The 12,673-nt window shown below is 37.3% G+C and overlaps 2 protein-coding genes across 6 annotated transcripts; one reads left to right on the top strand and one right to left on the bottom strand.

The window, feature by feature from the left end:
• Positions 1–1,600: 1,600 nt before the first annotated feature.
• LOC130985933 (cellulose synthase-like protein E6) lies at positions 1,601–4,685 on the top strand. Its single transcript, XM_057909115.1, has 8 exons — positions 1,601–2,141; positions 2,203–2,533; positions 2,608–2,736; positions 2,805–2,927; positions 3,006–3,218; positions 3,304–3,525; positions 3,605–3,952; positions 4,031–4,685. Exons 1-8 carry the CDS (start codon positions 1,750–1,752, stop codon positions 4,574–4,576), a joined length of 2,304 nt encoding a protein of 767 aa, XP_057765098.1. The 5' UTR covers positions 1,601–1,749; the 3' UTR covers positions 4,577–4,685.
• A 251-nt stretch (positions 4,686–4,936) lies between these two features.
• LOC130985934 (acetyl-CoA acetyltransferase 2) lies at positions 4,937–11,369 on the bottom strand. 5 transcript variants are annotated; one of them, XM_057909117.1, is made up of 15 exons: positions 11,253–11,369; positions 10,731–10,773; positions 9,101–9,199; positions 8,835–9,008; positions 8,640–8,745; positions 8,221–8,359; positions 7,539–7,616; positions 7,368–7,433; positions 6,966–7,051; positions 6,129–6,228; positions 5,945–6,055; positions 5,817–5,858; positions 5,648–5,734; positions 5,437–5,531; positions 4,937–5,146 (listed from the first exon to the last, which is right to left on the bottom strand). In XM_057909117.1, exons 2-15 carry the CDS (start codon positions 10,765–10,767, stop codon positions 5,113–5,115), a joined length of 1,254 nt encoding a protein of 417 aa, XP_057765100.1. In that variant the 5' UTR covers positions 10,768–10,773; positions 11,253–11,369; the 3' UTR covers positions 4,937–5,112. The 5 variants fall into 5 exon arrangements, with proteins under 5 accessions (XP_057765100.1, XP_057765099.1, XP_057765103.1 ...); XM_057909116.1 differs by lacking the exon at positions 11,253–11,369 and adding an exon at positions 11,057–11,232; XM_057909120.1 differs by lacking the exon at positions 11,253–11,369 and adding an exon at positions 11,087–11,222 and having other exon boundaries at positions 10,731–10,774.
• Positions 11,370–12,673: the final 1,304 nt, after the last annotated feature.

Below are 12,673 nucleotides of genomic sequence, written 5' to 3'. Positions count from 1 at the left end.
AAATGGTCACATTTGAAAGGTAGTGTTAATAATGATAATTAATCTATTACGAGTGAAGAATTGGATTCACTCTGTAGTAGAAAGTGTAAATAAGTAGATGTATTGAGAATAATAAGTTGTGGAATATTGTTCAAAATTGAAAATTGATTAATTTCTCAAAATGAAAAAAAAAAAAAAAGAATTGTGGAAGGAGGAGGGGAGTATATGATTATTATTTTGTAAAAATGGCCAATTGTTGAACATTACTTGTTAGTTGTTATTCGGAGAAATTGAAATGGTAGATTTTCTGTGCGTAAAGTCTGAATTCTACAATCCAATTCCATCACATTCTCCCGAAAAAAACAAAAATTAAAAATCCCATTATTAATTTATGGAGCTGGATGTGATCGCAACAAGGACATTTTTGTTTATACTAGCATAGAAGATGTGTGTTGGAACATAAAAATGAATTATTTTAATAATAATTTTTATGAGTATAAATTTATATTTTATTTCATTTTATAGCAATATTTATCATTTTAATGTATTTTTTGAACCAATAATTGGCGAATTTTTTAAAAGTGTAATATGTTATAGAACTCATAAAAAAAATCATTTAAATTTAGTATAAAAATTAATTTTATTTAATTAAACATCACCTAATTTTTTCATTATGTTTATTTTTATAGGTTTCATCTTCACATAATTAATTTTAATTCGTGACACTCTAGCAAAGTTAAACTTGTAATAAAACTATTAAGTAATTCTTTGTATCGCAATTCTAAATTATTAACTTTACATAATAAAAAATACTCCCTCCGTCCCTGTCCGTCCCTGAAATAAGTTCCTCTTTTTTCTTTTTGGGACGTCCTCCAAATAAGTTCCTCTTTCTTTCTTTCCATTTTTGGGCAACTACCCCACCACTAATAATACTTTATTTATTCTTACTTTTCACTTTTTCACCATTTCAATACTAATTATAACACTTTTTCACATTTTCACCTTTTCACCACTCTCAATACTAATTATAACATATTTTTCTCCACTATTAATACACTTTACCATTTTACCTTAAAACCCGTGCCGTCCCCAAAGAGGAACTTATTTTGGGGACGGAGGGAGTAGTAACTTATATGATGAAGAGTCCTAATAAATACTACTACTACATACTTAAATAAATATTAATATAAAAGATAAATCATAATATATTTTTAAATATATTATATGTACTATAATATATTAAATTACACAGTTGACCTTAAATTAAGTATATACAAGGGATATAATAGGTAAATCAAATTTTGTAAAACAAGGCTCTTTTATAATAAGTATAAATAATTTCTTTTTTCTCTTCATAGCCTTCATATTTAACTAAAATACACGTATTATTATAGAGGCATACTCCAGTGCATTCTAAGGCACGATAATATTGTCTACTTAAGTTTTAATTATGATTCATTAATAAATAAATTGAGGATCAACCAATTCTCAGTATTATTACTTAAAACAGGGGATAAAACAAAACAGTCTCCATCGATAGCCCCTTGCCTTTCTTAAATAAAAGCACATAAAGAAAGGATGGCTGCGAATTTTGAACGGTGAAAACCTTATGAGTTAAGACTCACAATCTTGGTAGACGATTTAGATTATCCGGCCTGTTCCTTTATCATGTGTTTGTGTTCAATAAGTTAGGTCTTGAAAAAAAAAACAAAGATTTCAGCGCACATCTTAAGACGCAACTTTAGTGGATGTCAGAAACGTGATAGGCAGATGATAAAGATAAGTTTAAAAAAATATGCATACCACCACTTGATGTCTTGTCAATCATTATCGGAACAAAAAGACACTGGTGATAAACTTGCAAATTTGGTAGCTCCTAAGCATAGTGAGATGGAGAATAAGGATTACGTTGCACTGTTTGAGAGCAAGGCGGCGAAAGGGCGTGTAGTTTACTGGGTTTACGCGGTGTCAATGGCGGTGGGCATATCAGTGATATGCATCCACAGAGTGATGCACTTCCCGCAAGAAAAGGGAGTGAGAAGATGGGCATGGACTGCCATTTTCATGGCGGAACTCTGGTTCATCATCTACTGGCTCATTACTCAATTCGTTCGATATCGAGCTGTCTTCCGCTACACCTTCAAAGACCGCCTCTCCCGCAGGTACGCAACCACACCATAAATTAATTGAATGAGAGCTTAATTTTGATGACATGTGATGCAGATACTCTGAGGACGGCCTTCCCGCCGTGGACATATTTGTAAGCACGGCTGACCCTCAACTGGAGCCACCACTGATGGTGGCCGACACCGTGCTCTCGGTCATGGCCTATGATTACCCTCCGGATAAGCTCAACGTCTATCTTTCCGACGACGGCTGCTCTGATTTGGTGTTGTACGCTCTCTTCGAGGCTTCAAACTTTTCCAGATTATGGCTCCCATTTTGCAGGAGCTTCCACCTCCACTTACGGGCGCCCAAGGCTTACTTCTCTACTGTCAAACAACTACCTACTCATCATCATCCTGCTTTCGCCATACAATGGACCAAACTCAAGGTATCTCACCAAATCGAATCTACAATACATCATCTCCAAATCTGATGAATCTATTTCATTTTCCTTGTCAACAGAAGCTGTATAATGAAATGGAGGCGCGAATAAATGAGATTGTGGAGCAGGGAAGAGTACCTGAGCACCACAAAGGAGTTGGTGAATGGGAATTTGGCGCAAGCAGGAGTGACCACCACACCATTCTTCAAGTACATACACAGACGCACACCATATCAATGACAACAAGTCTCTAAAGCTAAGCTTTGTGGCGTTTCAGGTGCTAATTGACAGCAACCAAGTGGACATAGAGGGGAAAGCTTTGCCAAGGCTCGTGTATTTGGCACGTGAGAAGAGACCTGGCTACCCACATAACTTCAAAGCAGGAGCCATGAACGCCTTAGTAAGTCCAATGAGCTTATGTTATGCCAACAAATCTTCAACTTCACTCACTGGATATATAACTCATTGACTGAACCAGATAAGGGTGTCATCTAGGATAAGCAACGCCCCAATCATTCTCAATATAGATTGCGACCACTACTCGAACAACTCTCAATCTGTGAGAGATGCATTATGCTTCTTCATGGATGAGGAGCAGGGCCATAACGTTGGCTTCGTGCAGTTTCCGCAGTGCTATGATAACATCACAAAGAATGATCTTTATGGAAATTCTTTGAGAGTGCCCCGTGAGGTAAGACTTAATAACATAAACAAAATACCAATGCATAATCGGATATATGGAGTGATAACTTACCAGAATGGTTTGACAACTCAAGTTAGAGCTGGCAGCCTTAGATGCACATGGAGGGCCGCTCTACATTGGCAGTTGCTGTTTCCACAGAAGAGACGCACTCGCTGGGAACAAGTATGAGAAGGGATCTCACATCAACTGGAAACAAGTGAATGAGATGCACCAACCAGAAAGACCAAACCTGCTTCAGGAAACGGCCACATTTGCAAACTGTAGATATGAAGAGAACTCATCCTGGGGCAAGGAGGTTCTATCTCTCTCTCTTTCTCTCACACACATACACATACAAAAGGATCCAACAAAATCTGATACAAATTAACTTACAGATGGGGTTCAAGTATGGATGTCCTGTTGAAGATGTGGTTACTGGATTATCAATAAAGTGCAAGGGATGGAGATCCATCTTCTTTAATCCAGAGAGGAAAGGCTTCTTGGGAGTAGCTCCCGCGACGCTGTTAAGCACATTGATTCAGCACACTCGATGGTCCGAAGGCCATTTTCAGATATTCCTGTCGAAATACTGCTCTTTAATATATGGCCTCGGAAAGATCCCACTACAACTTCAAATATCATATCTCTGCTACAACCTGTGGGCGGCAAACTGTTTGGCTACATTATACTATGTAACTGTACCCACCTTTTGCCTTCTCAAGGGCATCAATTTGTTTCCACAGGTATGCTAATGCACCACAGTCCACCACTTACATCTTTTCACTTGTGATCTTCTCGTAATGTACTGGTTTTTGCCACAGTTATCAAGCAACTGGATTCTACCATATGCATATGTTCTCGTAGCAAAATACAGTTACAGCCTGGGAGAGTTTCTTTGCTTTGGAGGCACACTAAAGGGCTGGTATAATGATCAGAGAATGTGGCTGTACAAGAGAGTTACCTGTTATCTTTTTGGATTCTGCCAAACAATCTTGAGGTCCTTGGGATTTGCAAAGTTGAATTTCGCAATCACCGGCAAGAATGAGAGCGATGATGTCTCTAAAAGATTTGAGCAAGAGATAATGGAATTTGGCGCGGCTTCATCAATGTTCATCATTTTAGCAACAATTGCGCTGTTCAATCTCCTTGCATCAATCTCAATCGCCAGAAGCATCTTTGTTAACAAGGCAGCCGCAGATTTAGATTGTTATGCATTACAGATTGTTTTGAATGGGGTAGTGATAATAATCAACTTACCCTTGTTTGAAGCCATCTTCCTCCGGAGGGATGAGGGTCGTATGCCTGCTTCTGTCACATACCAGTCATTTATCTTAGCTGGATTAGCTTATATGTTAACCATGTACTAAGTGAGATGGAGGGAAAAACATGTGCAAACCAAGTGAAGCACTTTCTGTCTTTCTTTAAATTATGCTTCCAAATTTATTGATCAATAGGATACCCTTAATGGTCTGGACAGTGATCGTTCTCATTTACAGCTTCATTAAGCAGTTTGTTCGCATAAAAGACATGGAAGGCATGAATAAAAAACTAGTTCATTATCAGCAAGTCATTGTCCAAATAAGAAAAATAATTCGAAGGCTGAAGGAATTATTACTAAATTCAGTCACCACTTAAGAAGTGGGTGTGTACCTTGGAGTTTTAAAATGCGTAGCAGAATGGAATTGATAAAAGATCTTGTGAAAGTTGACGGATGAGAATGAAGCACGTACAACGTAAATGCTGTAATAACATCATTATTCCCAAGAAAATCTACAAGGTACAATTGATTGAATCGTAACACATAGTACAAATACATTGAGATAAGATCATTATTCCTATAATTTTAGGACCCAGACTGGATTGAAGCATCTGCAGATAGTATCTTCCCAGCTAATGGGTGATATCACAGTAGAGAGCGCGCCACTGGTGCCGCAGGCCTGCAGCATACACAAGTTTTACATGTTTAGAATTTCTTATAAGTACTAATGCAAAGTCAATCATAAACATTAGTATTCAGTCAGGCCCAACTTGAGGGGGAGTGTTAGAGAATGTATATTTGCAGATTCCAGCTTTTCATTCCTTGATTTCCTATTCTGGGATAGATTAGCCTATTGTTATACATTTACAAACTCGTACACGTTATCATTCGCTTCAAGTACATGGTTATTATACATAATTCACAAAAAGAAAAGAAATCAAAGGATTGCGAGTCACTTAAGAACCTTACCGCTTATTTATGAGCTCTAAAACAACAGCAGATGCACCTCCTCCCCCATTGCAAATTCCAGCAACCCCAAACTTCCCTTTGTGTTGCCTCAACACCTAAATCCCCACCAGTCAGGAGACAAAAGATTTAGAACACTTCACTTGATCAATCAGGATGAAGTATAGATAAAATAATGGCAATCCCAAATTGTTTCAAAGGGCTGCAAGCATACCCCTAAGAGTGTGACGAGGATGCGAGCTCCACTACAGCCTATTGGATGTCCCAACGACACACCACCTCCATGCACGTTTAGTCTTGCCTATAATGAGCATATTTTTTTATTAACCAAACAAGAATAAGAAGAGTTCTATTTAACTTGGAGAGATCAGATAACGACTCACAGGATCAATACTTAGCAACTGCTGATTTGCAAGAGCGACAACCTGCATAAATGAAGTTAAAACACTTTCCAGATAAGCTATAAAGATTGGCTTCTTTAATTCAATGAAACGGGAACATTGATTCTTACAGAAAATGCTTCATTAATTTCATAAAATTCAATATCAGAAGATTTCAAGCCAGATTGTGAGATTGCTCTCGGTATCGCAATGGCTGGAGCAGTTGTAAACAACTCAGGTGCCTGCCGAACCATTTAATGTCAGTGCCATTCACCCTAACCAAAGTAAAATGTAGGCAAAAGAGATTTAGAGTACCTGGGCAGCATCAGCATAGCCTCTGATTCTAGCAATAATGTTCAATCCAAGTTTAACTGCCATTGCTCCACTCACTAGGACTAAAGCAGCCGCCCCATCACTGCACAAGATAATGTCCAAATCAGGTAAAGCTCATTCCTGAATGCTTAATGGCATCTGAAAACCATAAAAGTGCCAATAAAACCAATACTTATACAAACTCATCAAGAACCATAGAAGAATGAACATGAGCACAGGTGTAGACACACAATAGCATTCAAGGAGAGAGAGTAGCTTCTCAATTCTTTCCCTCGGAGCATATGAAACACACCAAAGTGAGTGAACCAAGTTAACGAGCACAACAATAACAGAGATCCCATTCATCTAGATTGTCAAGTGATGCACGTCTAAATGCAGTGTCTAGTCAAACCATATGTCTGCCTAATTATCAACAGTAAGCAGCATAGTTAAATAATATTTTATGTAGGTACATATATATGTGGTATACAAAAGAAAACCTTATCCTTTTTGAGTTGTTCAATTATTGTTATTTCTTTGGTTACTTTCCTTATTGTAATTTGGTCTACGGACTCCTTTCGTGGAGTTCGAATGTCCTAGTGCATAAAAGAGGCCTTCTTCTTAGGGGAAGACCATTTTGTTGGAAATTATCACTTGAGAGAGTTCCTCTTGTTTTTTGGCTACTTGGTGTTTTTGTACTCTTTTACCTAAGCTTATCTATTTGTTTTTTAAACCTCATAGATGGCTAGCCAAAAAATTGGTCCTTTGCTAGAGTAGTAAGGGAGAAAATGTAGAAGAACGAGATGCTCACAAGCAGAGGAAGGCATGGAGTACCCAAACCTTATACTAGAAGCATTGCCAGCTGTTACTGAACCTCCATTCTCCTTGAAACTTGCCCGGAGCTTTCTTAACCTCGATGCATCGAACTGACAAAAAATAAAAGAGAAACAAAAGCTTTATGAAATGAATACAAATATACGATAAAAGAAACTTTATCACGATGTTGACCAAAATTAACACACTACCTAAGAGAATGTGGTTTTCTACTCAAGAAGCAGGGCAAGTTATGGAAGAAAACCAAAGTGAATATAAAAGAACGAGGGAACATGAAAATATCCAAATTGGCTTTCAATTATGTCTTTCAAATAGATTATGAAATTCAATGAAGAAATAATGGCAAGTCATACTAAAAAAAACAGCAATTTTCATCAGCTGTTAGAATCTCATAATTTATTCATTAACCTTTTTGAGACCTTCATCTTTGTCAATGATGGTAGATGGCTTCCCCCTGCCACCAGAGATTTCAACCTGGAAGGACAAAATTCAGTCCTCTTAATCAGGTGAACAGAAACTCTGCCAGATTAACAGTAGCTTTACTAGCTTATGTTAAAAAAAGAAAAAAATGAGACTAACCGGAACCATCTCCCATGAGAATGCACCACTAGATTCTGCAGCAAGACCTCGTTCAAAACTTTGAATAGCATAAGAATCCTAGAAAGAACCATATGAACATAACTTGGAATCTGATTAGGATTGATGTCTAAATAACATTAAATTAATAATTATAGAACCTTTCACAATTATAGGAGATGTGAGGTTATTAGACACCAGTAAAGGAAATGAAGTGCTTTTTGGTTGGCATAACTTGCCCAGAATTTGCAATCCAATGAGAAAACAGAGAAATTATGAAACAGAATATGATCAGGCTTGTACAAGTGAATTTCCAAGCCTTTCAACAACTGTTCTGTAACCTAACACATCGACTTTGTTTGGAAGTACATATTATTCAAGTGAAGTATATATCGACATAATTTTTTCTTTTGAATGTATATATCTCCATAATTGAACTAATTTCCAATTTGACTACAACAGTTCTCCCAGAGAGAAATACAAACGGGAGTATGATATAAAGTGGAGACAAAGATAAGAGCACCAAAAAGATAAATGAAATAAGAGTATGAAGTTGGTAGCAATCAGTTGAGAGTCTTGAGACCATACAGTGCTTGCGTTCATAATGCAGATAAACAAATATTCCCCAACCCAATAATAGTTTCCTACAAGAAGACATTTGAAAAATATAGCCACATGCAAACACCTGTTCCTCTCTTGTTATATTATGTTGATCAGCACACAGCTCTGCACAAACACCCATTCCGAAATCATTGTAGACATCCCAAAGGCCATCTTTGAGCATGCCATCAACAATAGTATCATGCCCCAGCCGTGAGCCTATCCTGTTAAAGAAATCACGGGCATTACAATGGTAGAGAGATAAACATAAACCTCAAATCAACATGGAGAAAAGATCAAGGTTCTTCATTAAGCATAATTAAAGCAGGAGCAGGATCTATTTCAAGAAAAACTTATCAGTAAGAACAAATGGAGTATCAAGATGTAACAGCAAGGGAATAAGATGAGTTCATCAGTGAATGTTATATTAAAAAGCTCAACTTACAGAATCATTTTCCTATAGTGACCAATAAAAAATATCTCATGAACAACCATAATCCTCACCTTCCGGTAGTAATATACTTGGGTGCATTCGACATGCTTTCCATACCACCAGCAACTACTACATCATTCACACCCAATTTAATGGTTTGAGCAGCAAGCATCGTAGCTGTTTTAAAAACAATTTTAAAAAAATAATTAATCATCAGATGGTGTCTTGAAGTTGGTAACCACAACACTATGCAAATGCCAACCAACCTTTCATCCCAGATGCGCATACTTTATTTATGGTGGTGCAGACCACCGAGTTAGGTATACCCGCACCTAATGCAGCCTGTCTAGCAGGGGCTTGGCCCAAATTAGCACTAAGTACATTTCCAAAGAACACTTCCTGCACCAAAGATGGATCTACACCTGCCCTCTTAAGAGCACCTTCAAAAAGATAACAGAATTATGGAAAGGTAAGAAAAGAATTTTTGAAAACTGCATTCAAGAAAGCCAGATTCAGGTCCAAGAGATCTTACATGCAATAGCTATAGAACCGAGCTTTGTAGCAGGCAAGGATGAAAGAGAACCAAGAAAGCCGCCAATTGGTGTTCTTGCAACACCGACAATGCAAACATCTGACGTCAATTCATAAAGCTTCATTTTCGTGTTTTGTAATTGAAAATGCAAGTAAATGACAGAAGCACAGAGAACAGATTGGGTTTATCAATGGATTACAGAAAAAGAAAAAGAAAAAACTTGCAAGACAAAGAAGTAAAAGGTGGGCTGTATTGAGGGACGGAATACACAACTAACACAAGATACAGACTCAGTAAGGGCATCTCCAATGGTACTCCAAAATCCCATTTTGGAGTACCAAAACTTCTCCAATGGTGCTCCAAACTCAAACCCAAAATGGGTTTGGGGCCATCGTATCAACAGTACTACACCAAATTTGGTGTTGCACTATTCACTACACCAAAACACTTTATAAACTTTTAAAAATTGCAAACTAACCCCTCTTATTGAAGTGTCCCACATTGGATTGGAGATGGTAGCATGAGCCACTTTATATGGTGAGGCAACCCTCTCCCTTATAAGGCCTTTTAAGGAAGGAATGGACCCAATATCTATTTCTAACATGGTATCAGAGCCAACCCAATCCAATGATGGAGAAAAGGAATCTTGAAGAAGACTCTCTGCGAAGAAGACGGCTCTGTCTCCGTTTCTCAAAATTGTTCCGTTTTTAATTAAGCATAAGACGACTAATATTTAATTAGGACTCTATTCCTCAATTTATTTGGGCTCAATATATTTTTTTTCAGTGAACTTGGGCTCAATAAATTTATTTTGTTTTGTTAATTTAGGAGTTTAATTATTTATTTAGAGTTTTAATTTACAACAACAAAATAGATTAATTTTTAATTACATGACATATCAAAATGTATAATACAAGAATATTAATAATATAAATACCACATGATATAAAAACAACATAATTAAAATTGGACAACATAATTCAAAAATCAAGCAAACGCAAATAAATAAACTACACGAGAAATACAAAATTAATCTAATAATAATAATAATAAATTAATTTATGTATAGTATTTATTTTAATATGAAATTATTAATTAAAAAAATTGGGGCAAATGTATAATTTGAAAAAAAATATAGAGATATGATCGAAGAAGTATAAAAAGTAAGTGAAAAAAGAATGTTTAAAGAATATTCTTTTAGGTTTGAATTTGATGTAAATGATTGGAGAAGAATTACCGGTGGAATTGACATATACGATAAAATGTGTTTGAGTTTGATGTAAATGGTTGGAGATGGTTTAAGTGTATCACGAGTATACTAGAGTAGTAGAATAGTGTAGCTAAGGGGGTTTGGGGGTGTCCCCCACCCCAAAATTAAGAAAACTCCTAATTGTTCCTTTATTAAAGAAAGATGTAACTCATCTATAAACAAATCAGCGGCGAGTGAGTGATCCCCTAGTTGGGGATGACGAATGCTAGATAGTAGCTTCCTCTTCGTTGTTGCTAGATAGCTAGGATTAAATCTATGAAATATTGACTTTTAAGTCTTTGTTTTCCTAGGAAGATGCTGTAAAGGAGCATAATAAATATCTCTGACTACAATATCACGCTAGAGAAAAATAATACTCACCTTGAGGCATAATAGAAGCATCATCAACAGAAGCCATGACAGCCTGCAAGAAATAAGTAGAATTATGAAAAATCAAAAGAAAAAATCGTAAAAGGGCACAAACATGAGAAGACGTGTGTATATACGTAACAATGAAAACCGCTCCACCTCCACTCGCAGTTGTAAAAAAGTGGAAAAAGAATAGAAAAGAAAACCAGAGGGGCCAAGATATACAAAAATCAAGCAAACGCCCAGCTACCAAAATTGTTAAAGAAGCTAACAAATCAAATAAACTGAGGATCAATAACTATAGACATGTTTTCCATGAAGAGTCAGAGACTGATCACAGTCACAACACCTCGAAACGATCTCATAACAGCGAAAGAAAGGGGAATTAAAGAGAAACTCCAAAGGAAATTTAAAAAGGGAATTAAATCGAAGTGATCTCATATCAAGAGATTGAAGAGAATTAGCAGAAGAGTCGGCTAAAATTGCTAAAAAAAATCTACTTGAAGTTTGATTCAATTGGAGCCGTGTATAAACCTTTTCTTGATTTTGTCTGAGCTGACGCTGTAGTTGTCCGTTGGTAAGCAAATGTAAGAAAGATAAATAAATAAATAAATACTCCTCTTTTAGGCATAGAATTGCGTGCTATTGATATTTGTCACGTTATAGGAGACGTTGGGTTTGGTGAATGAGTATTATATGCCGACCAAGTTATGAATTACGACTCAATCATGCCAACCAAACACTTGGTATTTATCAAGCATGCCTTATCTCTCAAACCAAATGCCTCCTTTGAGTTTATCATCCATAAACCATAGCATGCACTGAGCATTTGGTATTTATTAGTGTAATACTCGCAAGCTTAAAACTTGCTTACTAAATTTATCAACAATTTATACCAATTAAATTTTTGGTTAAATATCATACTAAACCTTGAACTATATCCGTTTTATTAAAAATACTCTGAAACTTTTGAAATATTTTCTAAATCCTCAAAATATCAGAATTTTATCAAATATATCTCACATCTCTTTTCTGGTCATCAAAAACATGACGTGACTCACGGGATGCCACAATATAATTTAAATTCTATTTTTTTAATCCATATCATTTTATATTCTCTTTTTTTTTTAATCCAGGTCACTTTATAAATAAAAATCCACCTTGAAAATTAAAATATACTCTTTATGTCCCATTATTTAAGACACACTTTCTTTTTCGGATTGTCCCATTAAACAAAACACATTTCTATTTTGGGCTAAAATTAACATGAATTAATTAAGGTTTTATACAAACCTAAATCCTACTCCCTCCGTCCCAATAATCTTGTCCCACTTTCCTTTTTGGGTTGTCCCAATAATCTTGTCCCATTTCCTTTTTAGGAATGTTTTAAGAACTAATTAATTTCTAATTAAACACTATCCTAATTAATTCCCCCTCTAAACCCTAATTTATCTCTCTCTCTCTCCACACTCTCTCGCCTCCCCATCTTCTCTAACCTTCGCCGCCCCCCACCTTCGCCGCCCTCCCCCCACCTTCCCCCTCTGTAAATCGGCCTCCCCCTTCCCCCTCTGTTCCGCCGGCACTGGCGCCGGCGCCGCCTCCCCCCTTCCCTCTCTGTTTCGCCTGCGTCGCCTTCCCTCTCCCCCCTCTGTTTCGCCGGCGCCGCCTCCCCCCTTTGAGCTTGTCCGCCCTCTCACCTCCGCCCTCCCGCCTCCGCCCTCTTCGTCTCTCCTCTGTTTTCTTTTTTTTCTTCAGAAATTAGTGCTCGCCCTCTCATCTCTTCGCCTTCGTCCTCCCGCCTTCGCCACACAGAGGGGAGGCGACGCCTCCGCCTCTCGCCTCTCGCCTCCGCCTCTTCGCCACCACCTGTAGAAATCTGAGATCTGAGATGTTGCGAGGTGTTGCGCTGCTCTGAATCTGAGATCTGCGCGGCGGGCGGTGGTGGCGTTGCTCCG

This window comes from Salvia miltiorrhiza, chromosome 5 (genome assembly GCF_028751815.1).
Source record: "Salvia miltiorrhiza cultivar Shanhuang (shh) chromosome 5, IMPLAD_Smil_shh, whole genome shotgun sequence".
NCBI lineage: Eukaryota > Viridiplantae > Streptophyta > Magnoliopsida > Lamiales > Lamiaceae > Salvia > Salvia miltiorrhiza.
The sequence above is the reverse complement of the archived record's forward strand: the minus strand, read 5'-3'. Positions and strand labels throughout refer to the sequence as shown.

Excerpts from the sequence above, each read along its gene's own strand:
- LOC130985933 (XM_057909115.1), top strand. The coding sequence starts at position 1,750 with ATGATAAAGATAAGTTTAAAAAAATATGCATACCACCACTTGATGTCT. Across the intron at positions 2,737-2,804 it reads ACCACCACACCATTCTTCAA|GTGCTAATTGACAGCAACCA; the intron begins GTACATACACAG and ends GTGGCGTTTCAG. Across the intron at positions 2,928-3,005 it reads CAGGAGCCATGAACGCCTTA|ATAAGGGTGTCATCTAGGAT; the intron begins GTAAGTCCAATG and ends TGACTGAACCAG.
- LOC130985934 (XM_057909116.1), bottom strand. The coding sequence starts at position 11,083 with ATGAGATCGTTTCGAGGTGTTGTGACT. Across the intron at positions 7,052-7,367 it reads AAGATGAAGGTCTCAAAAAG|TTCGATGCATCGAGGTTAAG; the intron begins GTTAATGAATAA and ends ATTTTTTGTCAG. Across the intron at positions 6,056-6,128 it reads GCTATGCTGATGCTGCCCAG|GCACCTGAGTTGTTTACAAC; the intron begins GTACTCTAAATC and ends ATGGTTCGGCAG.